This window comes from Papilio xuthus, unplaced genomic scaffold (genome assembly GCF_000836235.2).
Source record: "Papilio xuthus unplaced genomic scaffold, Pxut_1.1 DF826961.1, whole genome shotgun sequence".
Lineage (NCBI taxonomy): Eukaryota > Metazoa > Arthropoda > Insecta > Lepidoptera > Papilionidae > Papilio > Papilio xuthus.
Window position 1 is genome coordinate 298,760 of NW_013531688.1, and position 22,268 is coordinate 321,027.

General features: G+C 37.5%; 1 protein-coding gene across 5 annotated transcripts in view; it reads left to right on the top strand.

Moving 5' to 3' along the window:
* hth (Meis homeobox homothorax) overlaps window positions 1-22,268 on the top strand; it is a 210,078-nt gene that overhangs the window by 92,197 nt on the left and 95,613 nt on the right. For 3 of the 5 annotated variants that reach the window (XM_013315320.1, XM_013315323.1, XM_013315321.1), the window contains exons 7-8: window positions 1,111-1,119; window positions 11,076-11,174. In XM_013315320.1, the coding sequence (XP_013170774.1) occupies window positions 1,111-1,119; window positions 11,076-11,174 (108 nt within the window). The remainder of the gene's footprint in view (window positions 1-1,110; window positions 1,120-11,075; window positions 11,175-22,268) is intronic. The other 2 variants (XM_013315322.1, XM_013315324.1) reach the window with 1 other exon arrangement.

Here is a 22,268-nt window from a genome sequence, read left to right on the forward strand (position 1 = left end):
AACCGGCTAGTTAACTTGCGTATGTGGTACCGGGCCGTCGTGCTCTCCTCGCGGAATGTAAATAGACTGTAGCCGGCATCAACCGGGCGAGCCTCGGCCGCTCACAGCTCGACTCGGCTCAGACGAGACGGAGGGAAAAAGTTACTTTAATTATTTATTTAGCACTAGCTGCGCATCGCGGCTTCACTCGGACTTTGAACCGACCCGGACTCGTACAATTAATGTATGAACTCTTTAAAAATCTAAAGGTCTAAGTATTTAAAAGTAGGAAAAGAATATGAGGCGACTTGCAATTTTTTAAATGGTCCCACGGCCTTCAGTTAAAAGAATAAACATACAGAAATCCATGAAGTTTTATTATAAAACTTGATATTATTTGTAGGATCGCATGTAGGTCGGTGAGGCAGTGAGTTAAGCATAGTTAACATATTCTAAATATAAACACCTGTCGGCTATTTATTTCTGGAATATGCACGCAACCAAGTTCCCTCCGCACGTGAACCCTGACCACCGCAGACGGACACACAGTCACGGAGCGAGACAAGAATGTAACATTCTATCGATTTATTACAACGAGTAAGAACGTTAGATAGAAATATCACTTAATCTTTTCTATTTTATCTTTAATTACTCATAAAAAGTTCATTTAAGATTAATATAAAAGTGACACAACTTACAAATGGCTTAGTTTTTACTAAAATCTACTAAAAACATAAATATCTTGAATATTATTGTAATCGTAAGTGAAGAAAGCGATAGTTACCGTTCGGTACTTGACATCTGTCAACATGTCACCTGTCAGCTGTCAATTTGTCAAACCTGTCACGATAGCGCGATACGCGATAGGTCTCGCCGTGATAAGATGATAGGGAAGGGGCCAAGTATTGTCTTTGTACTCATGATATCACGTTATTCAGTTTTCCTTAAATATAGTGGAATATTATGAGATCGAGTTACAGTTAAGTAACTCTCTTGAGGAGGTTATTTATAACAATAGACCTTTTATAATTATAAACACATTGTACTTTTGTGGAATTTTTATGTGTTGCCGTAGTTGTACAAATACGTCAAATAATACTTATATTAACATGTAGTTTTGTTTTGTTCCAGATGCGATGGGTGAGTGTTCCCGTGTTCCCGGCAGACAGCAGGAAGCCTCATAAATCATGGCGCGCGTAAAACGGCCATGTTAACAAAAATTCCAATCTTCATAAAACTCCAAAAAATAATTACGGCCGCGTCCCATACTTTTTTCTTTCTTCTTAATTTTTTTCAACGCAAAATGAGTCAATCGACCAACACTAGGAGTCGAGGATTCGACTTGGCTCGTAAACTTTGATTAGGTCATTAAAGCATGTTAATTTATTAGCTCTCGCCTTACATGCGCTTGTGAATAAGGAATGTAGATCTTAACTCCCACGGGATACAGTCAAAAGTTGTGGAACGGTACTGAACACACATTAGACCTTTTGGAAGTGTCAGGTTAGCGTGTAATCGAAAATTACCTTTAGTGTAATTAACGTCTCGGTGTAAAATTTCGAAGTTCACGGAGTTGGAACATTTTTAAAGTTCTGGTTGCGTTATCGATTATCGTTTCATAGATTATTTTATTATGTCTTTGTTATGAAGTGGGAACAGCATTCCAACTGGTAGAAATGTTTTATTTAATATCGTGTAACTACAATTATTGATGCACAGACAATTTCAATATTCATATTGGTCGACAAAATGGCGCGTTCATTTTGGACGTCAAAAATTGGGCGGGAAATGATGGCGTGAGAATCGATGCGTTCATTTGTCGCTGGAGTCGCGCATTAAATAAATTATCAATAAACAATTTTGACACGTGAACGCACTCGTTCGTCTGCACATTTGTGTAAATATCGCGAATAACTATCCAATGTTTCGATCAAACCGATGGCTTGTTTAAATTACTTTGTTGTTAACGAATAAGTTAACATAAAAACGTTACTGTTTATAGTATTAGTGGAATTAAAATATCGGAAACGGTGAATACTATTTCTAATCTTTCAAATCGTGTTATCGACTTTGCTTTGTTCGTTCATCTGTTCGTGCTGTATCGATAGACAATATTAATTAAATCTATAATAAGTTCCTACTGCTACGATTAGACTAAATCAAACCGTAGGGCTCCGTATTTATTTTAAGATAAAAAGCTCGATTATTTTCTCCTCGGAAATACAAGACATGTTTTTATTCTTATGACAACTGTCATCTACGTTACTAGTCTGAAACTACGTAAAATCATTTAGTAGCAGCTTTAAAATACAATAATTATATGGTTCAAATTAATTATTATGAGTTGCCAATAATCACTAGCTACTCGATGTGTTTTGACCTCATCAAAACAATTCTTCCAAACCCACGGATCTCTGAATGTAATTAATGCGCTGGAGACTGCGCAGGCGCAGATATCTAATGGCAATTGTTAATTATAACAATACATTTGTCTCAGTAACGTTACGAAATTAAAATTTGATACGAAAGAAGAAAAATATATTAATGAATTAAAAAAACACTGATTTTAAGATATAATTTAAGTCTAATAAAATGTTTAAAATCCGATAGCTAATAAAATGGTAGACGCGTTGATTATAATCAGTTTTTAAAGCGCATTTTTGCCTGCATTATATTTTTGTTTATACATCTTAGAGACAGATGGAGCGCGTGACGCAAGTGCTATAATCTGTGGCGACGCTTGCCAGAGCAATTGTCTATTAAACGACAGTAATGTCTTTATGGCGCTTTCACTTATGAATGAAGCCAAGTCGATCCATTATATCAACAATTATGTATCATAGCAATTTCTTACAATGGCAAAGAAATCAATCTTTGTATGTGATATAATACAATTACTAAAACTAAAATCAGTTATAAAACGAATTTCAAATATAAACAGCACAATAATAGAAAAGGCAGACGATAAGTCTCAACTGTCAAACGTTCAGAAATATGTAAGTGGAGCACAGATTGAAAATTCGCGCGCAAAATTCAAGATGGCGACCTCGGCAGCTCGTATATCAATGTTGATTTACGCGCCACGGTCGAGGTCGACGGCCGCCCGAATTTCCTACAGAAATGCACTCGCCGAGTAATTTATTTGTGACCATCTATTATTTTGTAGACTCACGAGGTCCTAAACGCAGCTGACATTAATATATCATTTTACGCGACGGCGCGACTTACTTTCGCTCCGTCTCTTTCGCACGCGAGGGCATTGAATATATCGGAAAGGGACAGCGATCGCGAGGCAGAGTAGTTTGCGTTTTCACTTTTTATAGTAGCAATATATTTGATCAGCTGATCGCCATGACGTTTACAGCTCGGCCGAGTGTAATGTATTTCATAATTTATATAATAGTAGTTGTGTTTTTATTGAGTTGACTGAGGTCGGGATTTGTTTATAACTTTGAATATTGAACTAACGACAATAACATTGGCCGATGTGCTAAGTGACATGCAAGGTTTTGATACTAATTTCCATACATTTGGGGCTAAAAATACACACAAGTTTTGCCATCTGTGGCTACGTTCCTTCAAGCTGGGTCTAGCGCGGTGCGGCGTGGCATCTGCTCTGCACATGGCTTTGCTCACATTTTACTCAATTGTATTTGAGTTAATCTTATTAATATTTGATTTTTTAGTTTAACTTTCGAATTGATACGAAATCACGTTTTTAATTATCGACAATTTTCTGATGTTACGTTTTTGTTCATTGTAAAACATAACTGAGCTTAAGACATCAAAATCTGGACACAATAATAATGGGTTACATCTTAGACCCAAAAGGACCAAATTAACTGAAGTTCAATTAGTATTTTGATGATGTTATAACACTCTATGCAACTTACTTAATCTACGCATCTTGTGTCAATGTAAGAAAGCTCAGTGACAGATGCCATCGAGTTTCATGATTAGCGCTAGTTCCTTGACTTCGTGTCATTATAACAAATTCGGGTCGCTGAAAGTACATGAAGGCACACTCGACCATGGACTGGTTACATGTGAAGTGTTGCAGTGAGGGTGTTTGGTTAAAATTAGTGTGCGTGCCGGCGAGGCGGGGGCGCGGGGCGGGGGCACGGGGCGAGGACAGGGGCGCGGGGCGGGGGCCGCGCCCGCACGTGGGCCCTGTAAATATTTTTGGAGGCAATCGATTTCCGAAATCCATTCTGTACCCTCGCACCGACAACGCGACGTAAGGAAACGTGGATACGACTTTATAAACATGAAATTTTAATTACATTTGAAGAGCGAACTAGTTGCACTTAAAATTATGAGATATTAAGAACGAATTTTGTTAGTCAATTCGCACACGACTTACAGTTAAATCGTCGTCAGTTCTCTAATAAAATCTAAAACAATAAACAAGCGTATGCTAGATTTTATTTCGATGTATCTTCTTCTTATAATAATATCTTAACGTTCCATAAGAACACGTTTCCTTCTTTATCAAGTCTCAATGTTGTGATATAAACAAAAACTAATGGCGTCTATCTAAGCTGAAACGAATTGAATATCTATAGAAATAACGAGCTGGCGATTACAACGAAAACACTTGTCGCATCCACACTAATCGACAGGCATTAGCGCGTATCGCACGGGCCTACCATCATTAATCTACGTGACAGTTCAAAATTTAGTTACCGAGGGTCGCCCCCTCCCCCCTCTGCCCGCCGCAACCGCGCCTCGGTCCCCGCGCGCGCCATCACCCAGCGCGCACAGTTTTTGAGTCACAGAGCTCTAAGCTCTAAATAAGGCCCGACCATTCGGCAAATCGTTGAGCTTTCGTTACATTGTCCACATTCAAGAGATTAACTTCATGTTTATTGAAACTGCGAGGACATCGTTGTTCCATCAGTAGACAGATAAAGATACGTTCTCGTTGCAAAATGCAACTGTTGCTGATAATGGTTTAAGGTTTTTAAGAAGCTTTCATCATCAAACAATCAGTTTGTCTCCGTTCACAATATTGCTAATGAAACAAATATAAACAAAAGACTACACACAATTAAACTGTCTAGGCACCATTTAGTTTGCGTATAATGTATTTGGTAGAGTATCGATTGCTAAATACCAGAGTAGCAGAGCTGTGGAGTGGCGCCCCGCAGCGCCTGCCGCCGCCAGACGCCGGCGTCTCGGCCGTGCAGCCGCGCTAATTGCTTTCATATTGTACCTTCACTTATGTCTACGAGCCTGGTAATTCGGCTGTCGCGGATATACGTTCTGAAATCCTGGTACAGGGGGTAAGATCAAAATAATATTCTCATTCAAAACCCCAAAATACTTGCAGTTAGACAAATAGATGAACACGATTATCTTACACAAATAACGTAGCAGACAGTATTCTTGTAATTCAAAGAATTTAAGACTAAAGTTATGACAATTTCGAAGATCGCTCTAAATCTACAGTGAGCTTCCTTAAGGATCAATTTTATAAATATCTTCATTCAGTGATGCTGTAAAAGCAAGCTAATGTTTTGTATAGGTAATGATGTCGCATGTTCACTATGAACAGAGATCGTTGAACCCGCGTAACGACATGGGAGGAGGTCCTGCTACACCTCGTGTCATAGCGCCTTGTAATTTTTTCCCAACGTCGGCATGAGTAATCACATTTCCGTAAACCTTCCGCGTTTGTTCGAGCCCCTTAGTACGATGCCGAAACGACCTACCCCTAACATCTCGATGAGCGAAATCGAACCGTGAATATATAGTAATAAAGTTGCATATTAGTCGCGGACAGGTGGAGTAGAGAACGCTGTGGCGGTACCGGCTCAGGTCCGCCAACGAGCCCCGTGACTGGCACAATTCCGGCCCCGGTCTGTATTTCTGCCGTTTTTATTACGTTCCGTGATAATCTCGGTATAGGCATTTTGAATTTATGCGCACTTTTTTCTGTATAAATGCAAATTTATAATGTGCCTACGCGTATATTTCTACCCTTCATAAGTTCGTGTAGGAAATTATGCACGATTAATTTCAGTAGAGGATGCGTTGCTGTACGTCCATATTGTTATTTTTATAACATTTCCAGTTCATATTACCTCTTACTTGAAGCAGTTTCAACTATCAATTCTAGTTTATTTTACTTAAATTTGTGTTCTCAGTGTCCCTTCAGAATGAAGGCCTCTTAAGTGAAAAAGAGCTATGGACTCTTGCAATATTCCTACACAATAAACAACAAAATATGATCAAGGACATTGACCAGGAGTATGTTCCAGTGACCTATCGTATGACCAACAGCTGGTACATAGCGCACACCTTGATGATCGATGGCGCGCTGTCAACGCGACAGTGTCAAGGTCGACTTTGACAGCTGTCAGACTGGCCAGACTGTCACTGTCAAAGTGGGGCGCTGAAAAACGCGCGCTGTCACCGCGTAATGGATCGCCTTCCGGGGCTGACGATGCGGCGGCCATAGCTGTCAGGGACGTCGACCCCGAGCCCCAGCCTCGGGAGCACATGAAATATTTATCTCTTGTATCATATGACACATTTTGAGCACTTCGTTAACTTTAACTTTTTTAATTATCAACGATTTCGTCTTTATGATCTTGACAACTTATCCAAACATTGTTCGAGGACTCTGTTATGAATTGGTCTGCGTCGTATTGCAAACTTCCGGATTTTGTGATATCAACTATCAGTCAGTTTGTGTACACACATACTGTTAATTAAGATAACTGCGTCGTGTTGAGATAAAAAGGTTGACAGTTTTTATGTCTTTACTTTTATTATGACAGTCTTTTACATTCTCAAAGATATTAGTTATTTATTTTTGAGACGATAATCTACGAAGTTTAAACTAACTGAAGATTCTTTAAAAAGTGAGAAGTTAATTTAGCATTCATAAAGTATAACTAATATTAATTAATATTCAAATTATAATTAAATGAGTCATGAAGGAATACTTTGGCTGATGCGTAGTTAATCGTTAATGGTATCAGGTGTACCGACAATGGATTCCAACGAGGGGCTAAAAACAAAACAAACTACAAGTTTATTAGGTACAGGTATCGATCTGTCGGTCCGTACCTACGGATGATGTACCTAGGCAGCCTCCCCTCGGGGCGAGGCAACGACCGCGCAGCGCGCACCCGACAAACCGCCTTACCCCCCACAGAACACGATGCCTTTTCCTTTGACAAATAGCAATTTTCTTATGACGATTCTAAGTCTCCTGTATCGATTGTAGAAGTGGGAAAGAGCGTAAACGACTGTATCGAAGTAAGGAACAAAGGCCCCAATGGCCGCCGCGGCCGCGCGAGCCGCCGTAGGGCGGGCGGTCCGCCTGCTCTGGGCGGGGGCAATTAACCAACTTCCTTGGCGAGCGTGTTTAAAAATGCATTTTTTATTGCTCCAGTTTTCATGGTCGGCTATAATTGAAGTTGGTGTAACAGAATTAACCTCATGTTACAATGAAGAGATGGCTTTTTAAAAAGTTTTTCCTTCGAGCGGAAACTTCTTCGTCTAAACTTTTTTATAATTTCCGGCAGTCACGGAACTCGCTTTGATTGATCCTGATAGTTAAAAAGAATGAAAATAAAAGATTAAACTTCGAATTTAACTACGAATAACAGCAATTTATTTTCCCAAATTAAGCCGAGTAATAGATATTTCGCATAGGTGTTAAGGGTTGTTTTCATGCACGGGTACACTTTTATTGGCAGAGTTGTAAGAGTCCGAATAATTCAATAATGAGAGGAAACTTAACACATCTTTAGCCTGCAATAAGTTAAGCATATTCACATTTAATATAATACTTACTTAGGAAACATGTTTCCTTATTTGCAGAAACGCGTGACATTTTGTTAAAAGATTTTCTTTATCTTGTTTAAAATGATAATAAAGTTCAGATCATGCCTACACATAAAATATGCTACAAAAAACTCGATGTATCGATTTCCTATTGGCGTAGACAAAGTCTAGAAACATGTATGTATTAATGTATGTATCTCGCGAAAGGTTTAATTGATTGCCGCCATTTTGGTTGTGACGCGTCGATAGTGATGTTTAAATCAATCTAACTTGTTATTTGTCGATGATTTGTCAACGTCTCGTGCGATAGCAGCGTCGTAAGATATATATACTTTTGTCTTTACGACGTTGACTAATTTTTGTCTAGTATCGACTATTTATACAGGATGATAGAAAACCTCTAAATTGGCAATGTCTTAGTCACCGGTTTTGTTAAAATTACAAATTATAATAAATTGGCAATCGCCGACTAAGATCTATGGATTCTTAAATGATGTCATATATTCTACAATCTACAATAATACATTTATTAAAACTGTTTTCTGATATTAAGTTTATAAAATTCTTTTTTTTTTTAATATCAGTTAAGACATTTCGCTCAATTTAATTTTAAATTACCATACAAAAAGTAATTTCTAAATTCTCTTATACCATGGCTTACGAAAACGAAATACAATAAAATATATGAAAAAAAGCTCGCGACAGGCGCTCACCAGGGCCACATAAAACACGGGGTGTCTCGCAGGAAAAAGCCGTGTGATTTATCGTGAGAAGAGCGACATCTTTGGGCCTTCCATTATGTTTCGGGTGCATGCGTCAGGTATATCCCTTAGCAGGTGCGACCCTGGTACCTTGTCTAGCTTTTGTTATGTTTTTATAAAATCCTTCCAAATAAAAATTATTTGTTTTTTTTTCTTTCTTAAAAGTTGTGATAATAATTGTTGTGTTTGTGCCAGTTGTAAAAATGACATACACAGTTCTACTTTTAGTAAAATAGTTTTCTTTATTCAAGAAAACATAAACGGTACATAAGTATAAGTGTAAACTCACTAACGATAGCTAATAAATATGAATAAACCAGAAATTACTGCACAAACGTCAAAATGATTACAATGAAGCGAGGGAATTGTAAAAACAGTAATTAATAGCGATTATTGAGTAAAAATAATTGCCGGTTCCTTAAATAATGGGCCGCGGTAGATCTAATTCTCCGATTCTGTTAATCACTATTATTACAAGTGGGATGCGGCGGCGATGCCTGATGCCTATCACAACAGCTTTCCAAACCAACAATTGTTTTAATTCGGGAAACAGGAAAAAAAAAGAATTATGAATCCGTAATAACTACGTCCGAAAACGTTGCATTGTATTTCATGTTTTCTTTTTCACGTCCCTGTTACAGCTCGTGCCTTTTAATCGGCTCGATCTGTATCGCGCAATTAAATTTCAGTATTCAAATCCGTTTCACTAATAACTGTTAGACAAATCGATGTTTTATTCGGTTCGATTCGTATTTTTTTAATTACTGTTGCCTGCGTTCTTACAATCTGTTCGAAGCTATACAAAGCTCTGCGTTATTTGAATCTTCTCGAAAGTTCGATGACGCAATGTTCACTGTGAGAAGTATTCGCGATGCATTATTAGATAGTAATAATGTTTATTGGCGGCTTCATCGTGCAAGTGTTATTACGTAATTGATACTAGCAGTAGCATTTTTGTGGCGAGGCAAGGCTAGCGGCGGCGTGACGCAGCGTCACGCGCGCGCCGCCGCCGCCGCCGCCGCCGCGGTCGCCGTGTATAGACAATTTTCTTGGCAAATTCCCCGCAAGGGCCTCGCCCTCGTATAAATAACGCGGGCCTCGCCCTCGCCTGATATTCGCCAGGTTATTACAATTTTTCGCGTTATGAATATCGTCGCGAGCGGAGCGCGGCCCGATGCGGCGCCGGGGGAGTCACACCTCAACAATTTTACTTTAATTCTTATTTAGAGTGCCGCCTTATTTCGGTTACAAGATTCTTAGTATTTGTTTACGGCGTTAACTCGCTTTCGGCGGCGGCGATGGGGTAATTTTCGCTTTTTTCAACGGCGTAATTTCATCTAGCTACATCGCATCGGGGCGAGAGGAACGCAAATTGGCTATCTTATAGCGCGAGCGATAAAAGATAATGTAGCGATAGCGCGGGGCTTGCGGGATGTAGGTGCGGGGTGGGGGGTGCAGTGCTAGGGTCAAGGGCTGGCCGGGGGTAAGGTCCCGCGCATGGGCCGCGATCAATCATGCGCGCTCCGCTGGTCAGTGCGGCGCAAGCTTTTGTTAGAACTTTGAAAAAGAAACGCGACCAAAGTACGGACAAAATTACATCGGTCGTGTGTTCCGATATTCGGCCGCCCGCGGTTCCACAAATAAAAACTGACAACTCATTTCGGTGTTTTATTAATAATTCAAATTCACGTTCAGTGACTGTTGTAATGGAAAGTTTTAGATATCAGTGTAGGCGGAAAACTCAACACGTTAGTGACAATATTCGATGTACAAAATAACAGTCTGTGGGCGAACAATAATAACGCATTTATAGAGTGTGACACCGTTAAAAAAGTAAAGAAAATTGCTAATGGTGTATGATATTGCCTCCCCTCATTTTTGGGGTAAGAAAAGACTAGGGGTGGCGACACCTTCGCTCTCGGGAGAGTTTTTTTTTCCAAGTCGAGTATTTCTTGTATTTTTCGACGGGTGTTTTTTGCGTAATGACGTCGAGGTCCTGGGAGAGTTGAAGGAATCCATTAGGAAGGCGGGCAGGGCTTAATGCACGAGGTTTTTTTCTCGTGTTCCCAATCGGCAGCGGGCGAAAGTCGCATATGTCCTCGTATTGCACATTATCACCGATTGTGATGGCTTTTTGTTTCAGTAGTTGTACTGTAGGGTTGCCAAACCCATTCACAAAATCATAAATAAAAATTTGCAGAACTTTCAAATCATTATAACAATGAAAATAAGACTATAACTTAATATAACTTAAAACATTTCTCACATGGATGGATGGATAATTGTTTGTAGGTATCTCCAAAACGGCTGGACGGATCTCGATGAAATTTGGCATACATATAGAACATAATCTAGAAGAACACATAGGCATAATTATGTTTATGTTAAATTCCACACGGACGGAGTCGCGGGCGACCGCTAGTTGTCTTCTGACTTTTTATCACTGTTACAAGTTTTACAAGATTGATTTATAACAAGCTGTATGTATGAAAGCAGAATGTTGTGGTTGTGTTTACATTGTCGTTGTTGTTGCAGGCAAGTGGTGTGGGTCGCGGCGAGAGTGGTCGTCTCCGCCGGATGTTGCGCGCCGGGTCTACTCCTCCGTCTTCCTGGGTAGCCCGGGTGAGTACCCAGGTAAATATACAACGCAAATATTTTAAATTTACTAGTTATATTGTAAACTGACAGGTCGGTTAATTGCATGCTACGTCAGTTTTTTGTAATGTCTTATATCCTACAAGATTTGGTTTTGAAGTTGTCATACCATTTCGAAATATTTTTCGAAGACTTATTTGTATGGTAGATATACAATACATATAAAAGGATACATATACATATACGGGCTTATTGGTTTCTTATATCTTATATCTTTAAATGAGCAATTCTTGTATATATATATAATTGGAATCTCGGAATCGGCTCCAACGATTTTCATACAATTTAATATATAGGGGGTTTCGGGGGCGATAAATCGATCTAGCTAGGAATCATTTTTAGAAAATGTATTATATTCGTGTTTTATCGATAATCAACTTAAACATAAACTTAACTTTTTCTATCGGTAAGATCGAAAAATATTATTCATATTTCATGATTTTATTAGTAATTCGTACTTAAATATAATTTCCAAAAAACACTATTTAAAAAAAATACCGAGCAAAGCTCGGTCATCCAGGTACTAAAATTATTAAGTATTCAAAATAACAAACCGCAATCAATTCAACCTACAATATTATCTTTATGTAAGTTATCTTTTTAATCACTCAAACAAGGATAACTTCATTATATTTGCCGACGGAAAATTAATTCCTTATTTCAAATCACTTTTAATACTCTACTAATTGTGTATAAGTAAAATACAATAAAATTAAAAATACAAACATAAATTTAAAATAACTACGAGCGAATAATTAACTACCAGCACACAATATACCACATGTATATAGGAAACGATTTTAATTAATATTCTTAATTCGATCTTATTTTATCTCCGTAAATAAGCGATGTCAAATTGGCTTAAAGATAAAAATAAAAAAGCTAAAAACCAGGAATAGCTTCTGACAAAATGTACGCCGTCACGGACAGCCATATCGATTCCTTAATCATCATCATCAGCTCACTATACGTCCCCACCGAGGGGCTCGGAGCCTTTAAGTTAAGGATGATTAGGCCATAGTCAGTCCTTAATGTTCCCATGATATTAGCCGACATTTTGACCAATCAATAGTATATTTAACCATAGCTTTTAAGCCTGTTTTCAAATCAAAGTAAGTTAAACCCTATTTAATTTCTCCAAAATGAAATAAAGAAATTAACATGTTTTTTACAAAATATATCTACTCCATAAGAAAATGACGCCATCTTGTAAATTCCAATTTTAGTATTCGTCCAGTTTATTTATATATATGACAGCGCAGTCGACAATTGAAGTTTCATTACCGCTTTATTGGTGAAGACCAGTTTGCAAGGAGCATACTACATACAAACATTACAACAAACTCTAGACGCTTTTTACACACAAAGTATTAATAATTAAACTACCTCGTTATCATTAATCACAAGCCTAAATATATATTTTCTAACTACAGACACAGAGTAACAAAAATACAATCCATCTTGTTGATACGCCGCGATTATCTGCCGTACAATCATAGTCAGTACTAAAGAAATTAAAAAAAATCCTTCAGAACGTTTCAAATGCGAGCTTTACCTTACTTACTCACAACAATTAACTAACGCCATCTAGCGACAAACTAAATGTTTATATGTGATTGGTCTAATTTAAACTTTATTTGCATGTACTATAGTTTGAATTACCGTAACGAGGAAATATTGTATACGCGTAAATACCATATTTCTTTATGTTCGACATGTTTCTGTCTCTCTCTTATAATAATTCATCAGCAGCAATGTACGTTTCCATTGCACACCGCGATCGCTGCTTTTGTGCTTTTTAATTTTAATTCTTTAATATTCATAAAAGTGAGTCGTTGAAATAATAATAGAGTACTTAAATCAGAAATGGAATCGGCGAAGACGAAGTCAATTTATTCGGAGCTTCGTTACAATTCCGATTTTTATCTAACGTCCCGAATGAATGCCGCCGAAGACGGATTACAGTGGACGGAGAGGAGAGGCCGACAAAAACTTTGGCAGAGAGGGACGCTGCGAAGAAATCGATTCCGTCCTCGCTGAGAAAGGATCGCACCGGCACGAAAGAGCAAGCGCCATCTCGTCTTTACGACGTGCGAAAGAGATAAAACAATTCCTTATGTCGCTATTCTTAAGTCATTTGCGCATTCGAAATGGCACTTTACTAGCAGACATTAAGGTCGCAGTTTCATTGTTATGATTGCATATTGACGATTGTGGTGCGCTGCAATGGAATGTTACAACTTCATCTAACGGTGAACGCGATAACGTCCTTATGGCTTTAAGAATAAGGTCGTTATCGGTACGTGCGGTGCGGCATGCGGGACAGGCCAGCCGTGCACTGGCGGTCGCCATGGTTACCGGTCGGAATGTTTAGGCAGGCGGCGCACGGAGCGGCCGCTTGGCCGCGTCGCTCGTTCCGTTTGATCTTTACCATTAATTTAATTGCTAATAACTATAATGTTTATTTTAATATGTAATAATGAAATGGTACCGCTGGCAGCCTAATGGCGGCAGGAACCAGTACATATTGGGAGTTGATAACTTTAATAGTGTTTATTTCCTTATTAATGAATTAATTATTGACTATTTGAGTAACATAATTGTTGACATAAAAATGTAATGTCTGACATGTGGATACTTACGTAGATACTTTGTAACGAATGCTCGTTTTATTTATCTAAAACATTTCGTTATTTTTGTATACCATTTATTAACGTTTGGTTTTCTCTTTCATATACTGCCGACTTAGGTATTTAACTTAAGTTGCTTATATGGGCGTTCAGAGTAAAAATTTAAATTATTAGTTAAAAATTAAAATTGTTAGATTTTAGGTCACTATACATTTGTATAGTGATGCTCCTCGGACGAAGTTTCTCGCCCACATAATGACGGCGGAGCGCGGACTCATTTTTAATATTCTCTTTTCGAATTTATGCTCGAGATTCGAAATTAGAGAGGGACAGAGACGCGAAGCGAGGTAACGCACGGGTGCGAGTGAGAAAGCGTTCAATTGCTCAATTTGTGCCTCGGCTCATGAGGTGCCTTCGGGTTCCTTTTTCAAAAATCCAATGAGATCGATCGCTCGCCATGTCCGCAAATTAGAGCGGGAATCGTTGTTCGTTAGCGCTCGACTTGAACTCGAAGGTTTTAACATCCTTGTAGAAGTATGCTAAAGTAGATGTTATGTTATAAGTAACAAGAGCGATATTCCCTTGCGTGTTGTAATCTGAATCAACTTTGCTGGTGGGTCAAAGCGCGCCGCCGAGCGTACGGAGGTGCATTTTAGTATTACCGGCGGTCTCTGTGCTCTCATTTCGCCAGAACCTTTTAAAGACGCTGAAGATTCTCTACAGAAGATGGCCGGAGCCGTCTGCGAAAATTGCGTTCCCGCAATGGCCGTACTTTTATAAGTTCTTATATCGAAATTACGTTTTGGTAGTGAGAAACACGTTCAACTTGGAGCTTCCTTTGCGAAGCTTTTCACATATTAAGTATAGTAAGTATGTAAGAAAGTTCGTGAGTAGATTTTATTTAGCCAGTGTTATAAACCAACGTAAACCAACGCATGAAGAGCTGCTAAACATTTTTAACGATTTATTTTACCGCGTTTTACATCTACACTAAGTATTCAGATTGTTTTTTTAAAGCCTATGTTTTTGTTTAAATAATTCACACTTCAATGAATATAATAAACATTAGTATAAGTATTAGGAATTACCAATGTTTACCTGACCAATAATATTTACGAGCTGTCACTATGCAAGTAGCGGCTCAATAACCGCTGACGATGACGCGGCAGGAATGTCGCGATCGCGCAGTAAAAACTGTAAACCTGTGCAGTGACGCAGGCTTTTGCTCATTTACTGCCAACATAACAACATGACGGCAAATAACACTTGTATTATACTTGATAATATTTTACAAATACCGTTATTTTAGTTTTTTAAAACAATTTTTATATGCAACCTATTTGGCTTCTTTTCAAGTCTACTAGTCTACTATTAAGTAGTGATTTCTAGTTACTAGTCACGTTTACAAAGATCAAAATAACTAGAATTCAGATTCAGTGCATAAACAGCATTGTGCTGCAGTTAGGTGCGGCACAATTTGTCCTTCCCGACCTCTGGCCCGCGAGACTTCGGACCTCCGATTATATGCTAATGACGAGGAATAATCCCTCCTCTGTGGAAACTACAACGCGATAACATCTGTTACATTTCCCACGCTCTGATTGTCTGAATACTACTCTATATTGATAGATTCTCATGTCTTTACCCTGCCATATGCATTAATACTTATGTTCTTTTTGTTTTATCTATTTTAAAACTCTTTTCTTTTGACTTCATAATTTATTGGAATACTTTTAACACTCTGTTTATTTTATTTATATTTCGTTACTTAATTCAATGATAGATTGTACCTGCATCTTTTTTTTCATTTTTATGTCTATTTCTTTGTCTTTAGAATAATTTTTACTTTTATTGATACAACTTCAAACAATTGTAGCCACTTTAAATTGTATTTCAAACGCCAAATATAAAACAAATGGAGTCACTTAAAGTTATTTCTTTCATTGTAAGACAAGTTGACTGGTGAGTGTCAAAACAATAGTCATTTGTATAGCTAGTGTCAATGTTAGAAGTAGTGTCATATAGGTAGCGAAGTGCCGCGTGGGCGGAAAGTGCTCGTTTGAAACGTCAAGTGTTCGCTAGCATTGAAGGTAGCAAAAAATATATTGATGGTTACTTGCTATTTTAAATCCATTTAAATACATCTATATTAAATACATTTGTTACCTGACGGAAAGTGAATAATAATTTCGTATAAACAAAACTAAAATTAAGCAATATTCTTTCATCGTCATATCTCGGGCGATCCGTCAACATACTAAAACGATACAGTCTTACCAGTGCACTTCCTAATAGTGCAATGGAAACAAACCCTTATTATGTTACTCGAATTTGAACTGTCGGCGTACGTGTTAGGGTATAATTTACCTCGTGCCCGGTTTGTTTGTCCGAAGGGTGTGTGTAGCGGGGCTAGGGGTGCGCGGGTATCGGGGGGTGTCGAGTGATGGATGGCCCAATCAGGCGGCGCGGCGGCCGAGCAACGAGCAGGCGGCCAGTTCGCCCCGAGACATGGGCTAGCTCGCTCGTGTTGAAACTATGTGAATGGACCACTTAAATCATGTTTACCTATTCTATGCCTGAAGTATCCTCCATCTATCTTATTCGTCTAATTAAACGATAACTGATAATTTAGTGTATGAATGTTAAAAGCATAAAATCATGGAATTGAATCCTGGACATCTTGACATTTTGTATAATGTTATCTTTGCCACTGAGCTAACCAACAACATAACCACGATGAAAGTATGAAAATGTAAAAAATAAGTCTATCGTTCCGAAAATCGGAAAACCAGTCACCAACGACTACTCAAAGATATGTTGTTGGTAAATGGAAGGCTTAATACATCAAATGAGACCTCTTATACGGTCTTTTATTCATTCACATCACTTACTGTGGGTTTCTGGTACCAGAATCCTCGTTTAAAACATATTATCTCTGTTTTGTCACAAATTATAAACAGGAATGTCGATATATTTTATACAGAGATTTTGATGTTAGAAACCCATAGTTATTCGATAACAATTTACTATATTTTATTACTAAACTGAGTTGTTTTAACGAATTCCTTTAAAACTAAACAAACGTACGATTGATAGGTATCCAAAACGATTGAAGAGAGAAGTACTGTGGGTATGGATCGATATGGAGCAGACGAGGGCACGGGGCAAGACGGGCCATTAGCGCCACGCGCCTGTCACTACCAGACATGACGCCGGGCCCGAGGGTCACCAGACCTTGTCGCTCCAATGCCACACGACCAGGCACGGGGAAATTGTAGGAAGAATATTATCAGTTTTTATAAATACACAGAACGCTTAACTGAGCTAGTGAGTCTTATTTGACAACCATTTTTGATGTAACAAAAACAACATTTCTTTGATTAGTAAGATTGTCTAAAAATCCGTTGCCTTTTTAACCTCAAAAATAAAACGCCTAAAAAGTACGATTATAAATTTATTCCACGATGAAACCATCACTGAAGAACTAGAAGGACTTGAGGAGATAGTAAAACCTATCTGGCAGTCATCTGGACTGTCCAGGCCATGAAAAAGCTGTAAAAACTCCTTCGACAATTCATTATGTGCTGTCGGCCAGGAATGGGATACATATAAATCAAGGGGCATCGTTTTATCAAGACCTCTCCCGGACTAATCCGGCCACAATTGAAACGAATCTAATGAAACCGGGATATGGAACACAAAAAAGAAACAAAACACACCCGGTCCGTCTACGATCGCCTTTCCCCGGGCGTGCCGCGCGGTTCTTTTTTAATTCTGTCCCCGGACTTGTATCATCGTATGTTTTTTTGGCCGGTCTGCCTTTTCATAAATATTTTAAAATCGGACTCCGATGCGCCGCGGCCGGGGACAGCCGAAGCGAATGGAATTAGGATTTAGATATTTTCGGGCCTCGGGTAATTTATGCTCCTCTTTGTTGAGATATGAATAATGAGCAGGAATGATGAATTTCGTCGTCTATCTGACTTCCCCTCCCCCCCTCACGCAGCCCTCCACCGCCCCTCTTTAGTTGCCGTTTTATTTCGGCAGTTCTCTGTTTGTTTTCTATTGTCGATAGTAGAAATATTAATGCTAATAAGAAAGCAAGTTAGTACGATAAGCATTGACTAACAAACCAAAATATAATGTAAAGTTCAAGTAAAACAATTTGAATGAATAGAAATCCGAATGTTTAGATGGATGGATGGCTGTTTGTATGAAGGTATCTCCAGAATGAGTGAACGGATCTTGATGAAATTAGGCATAGACATAGGCTACTAATTATTTTTTTATATTTCGCATGGACGGAGTCACGGGCGACAGCTAGTGAATCATAACCATAAGTAGGTATCTACTAGGTAAATACCTTTAAAATATGTAACTAGAAAGTGAACAGACAACAAAAATCGATAACTAAACCTTTTGAATAGATACAACTCTATTTTAAACAAAAACCCATCGAATTTAAATTCCTTTAAAATCGATTCGAGCACCATAAAGTACTGGCAGCTATTCCAAACACGCGCCTCGTTTAAAAAGCCCTTAACTAAATTATTAAAACAAGAAAAAAAGGTAAAGAGGATGATTTACCGATGTCAGATTTGACAGCTCGTAGTTCTGCCCCGAGGAAATTATAGTAATTTGATAAAATATCCATCTACTTAGGACGAAAGGTTTGGGAGTAAAAAGTTGAGGTAAATTTGGTGCAATAGACGCGACTATGCGAGGAATGCAGCTTGCTTTGTTAACACTTCCTTCCACTGAATTGTTAGTTACATTGTTTGTAACTAAGGTTAAGTTTAACTATACATTTTATGAATATAATCTTGTTGGTAAAATTCCTGTTTCATAATGTTTAACTAACTAAAAAAAACTGACTCATAATACTTAATGTTATAGTTTACATTCACAGTTTTTTTTTGGATATCGTTAAACGTCAACGACTTTACTTGACAAATAAGTTTCAAATAGCTTATTCAGGACTTACTTGGACATTGTAACAGGTCCTAAGTTAAAGTTAAATGTAAGACAAAGTTATGTAGGCAATATAAAGTAGATAAAATTATTAACCATCATCTGTCAAAATATCATCCAGATTTAAATCTTTCCGAATAAAACCAAGAAATATTCACAATGCAATTAAATTTTTCTTTAAAATGTTGGCATAATCTTTATATTCATGTTCAAAATGACACACAAATGTACGTATTATTTGTTATTGCACGTTTTAGACAATTTTATTGTCGTCTCGCACACGGCTACCAACATTTTGTCCGACCACAATATATTTGCATTAAAATAAAGACTGTTTTTTATTCATAAGCGTCCGATCCGAGCGAAAATAATAATGAGACGGTTGTAAAAATGGCGGATTTATACGAGGCCTTAGCGAGGCTTCGTAGGACCGCGGCCGGACACTTATAAACTTCCAAATCGAAAATTATGTCCCCCGCGACCGGCGCTCGCCGCTTGCACATAAAAACTGGGATTTGACAAGATTAAAATTGTAATTCAAGTAACTCGACGTGAGTCTTATTGCTTATTCGCTACGGTCTCCGGTCTCCGGTCTGCGATCTTCGGTCTTCGCTTATTGGGAACATAATCCGTCGATGCATATGTTGAGAAAACCAAAGGATTAAAAAATTCGACTAAGTTTAATATTACTGTATTAATGATGTGACGCGGCGAGACCTCGGGCACTTTAAGTGCCGATTTATGTGACGTTAGTGTCGATGTGATTGTTGGGTTAAATGCTCACGAAAGCGATTCTATTTAATTTATGAATCTAGTATCGATGTAAGTTGGTAATACAATTTAAAATTACTTTTCTTAATCGAATTGCATTTAATAAATTTACTTTTTACATATTGAAAACCAACTTTAAATCAGTTCACTTAGTAAGAGCTTCGGTGGCTTAAGGGTTAAGTAGTTGTAATCTGCATCCTGGGTTCGAATCCCGCCATGTACCAATGTTTTACGATTTACATACGTACACTTATCAGACGTTCTTAAGGTGAAGGACAACATTATGATGCAACCTGCATATATCTACCACGATATTCAAAGATATGTGTGAAGTCAAACAGCATTGGGTCAGCATGGTTCACTATGGCGTAGGCTCTGATCCCCTAAGTGGGGACTTATAGTAAGCTGATGATGAATATAATATTATTTTACTCTAGTTCTTTATACGATTGCTCTGAATTGGTTACTCTGTCGTAAGTTAATTGCTCTGTTATAAAATTACACTATATCAAGAACTATTCAAGTAAAACTTTCGTAAGCTGTTCATAACTGGTATAACTATTTATTACTCCATACAATCGATTGCTTTTTAACAAGAATACACAATTATAATTATTATAGTAAATTAATCATTATATAATTGCCTCAATATTTATTGACATTTTGTAATTAATTTTATGTTTAAAATTACTGTTTTTAATTTATGATATCCTTCAATGGTAATATGATTTTTTTCGTCCAATTTTTTGCTGACTTTTTCCGCGTTTTTAATTTATTATGTGCAGTTAAAAAATAAATGAATGTCGTTAATTGACGAATTAAATAGAAATCAATTTGTCTTTTAACTGTTAATATAAAATATATATTTGATGTCATGTGAATACAATTGTTGTTATTTTAAGATAAACATTAATTGATTGATGTACTCGTATTGTTTCTAATGTGGCATTTCTACGCTACAGTATTTTTTTAAATAACGTAGATAAATATTATTTACGTATTAATTTTAGCTCTTACAAATACAATTATTACGACAATTTTTTCATAAAACTCATAGTTTTTTTATTTACTAGCAATCATCTGCAACTTCATCATTAAAATAAAGTAACCTTACCGTCAAAGTCCCGTTAAAATCGTCCCGCGTATAAACGCGCAGACGCCTTGCAGATAGACAATTTTGAATGTAAGTTTGTTAGAAGGTATCTCCAGAACTGCTGCATAGATCTCGCTGAAATTTAACATTCATGTATTACTTAGTCTCAAAGAACACATAGGCTACTTATTTTTTTTAATTCCGCGCGGACAGAGTAACTAGCGACAGTTAGTTTATCAATATTTGTGTGATATCAGCGTTGTAAGCTGGCAACAGGCATCAGGAGGCGATCGCGGCCGTTACCGGAGATTACCTCTAATGGAATATGTCGGTGATTTGAAATAATCGCGCACAGATTATGTACAAGCGGATGTTCCCATTTAATTAATATGTATAGCGACATTAGGCCGCGTACACCGCTGTAATCATTATCAATTTGATAGGCGTTCGTACAAACTAATTTGTGGCTTCATTTGAATAAGTTTTACGAATTCTATTTTTGATGACAAAATCGTTTAATTAACAATAATTTGACTATGACATTGATGTGATATTTGTTGTTTTTTCTATGCGATAGATGTCGCTGTAAATCATTTTTAAATATTTTGCCAGTTATAATGAATATTATTTTAAATAAAACGAGTTTTATTTCGTTTATTTCCATTATGAATTATTTATGAAATGTATTAACAAATTACATTTGAGATGAATTCTTGTGAGGTTATTGATCTTTAAGATCTGTAACTTGTTCGCGTTTGGTGTCGCGCATCCGACCCATTTACGAGAATTCCGTCGCTAGTCACATAGAAATTAATAGTACGTCTGTTCGCTCCATACAATATTAACATGATTGACATTTACGCATACGTAATAACGTGTAAAATACGATCTGTTAAAGTTTCCAGCTCTATTTGCGGTTCGTCTGTTAAATGTGTATGAAAAAGAGTGCAAATGAAAATGACAAACGGACGTAAAAACGTATAATAAAACATATAATAACGAGACGAGTCCAACCCTGCGGACTGCGGTCGGCGGTCACCCGTCGTCTACAACGCGACACCACAGCTTCGTCATACGAAGAAAACTTGCCTCGAGAATGCTCTTGCGCAATAACTGAGCGTTATTTATTTAAATTACACATCCATAGGTGAATGTGTGGCTGAGAAAGGAATAGCTTTGTGTCATTTAATTAATTTCGTGTGATCGATTTTTCTCACTTAATGATTCTACTCGCTGATAGATGGCGCTGTGACAAGAAGTCACAACGTTACGACTTTAAATAATAAATCAATCCAGTTTTGTTTTTAAATAATGTTATATTCATATAAAGTTAATCTAAATAATATGATATAAATATAATGTAATATAATGTAATATAATGTAATATAATATATACGTTACACAGACAAAATAAATGTAACAGGAAAACAATAAGGCACGCTCGCTCGCAAAGCATAACAATGCAGATGGTTGTAATACGTTTCATATTCCGGATCCGTAATTGAACATCACATGCAAATGTGTCGCGAGCCGCCATCTCTTTAATATTTATAGTGCCCTGGTACTTTCGCAGCAGGTGGAGGAACGTTTCTATTTATGTTACCTCCT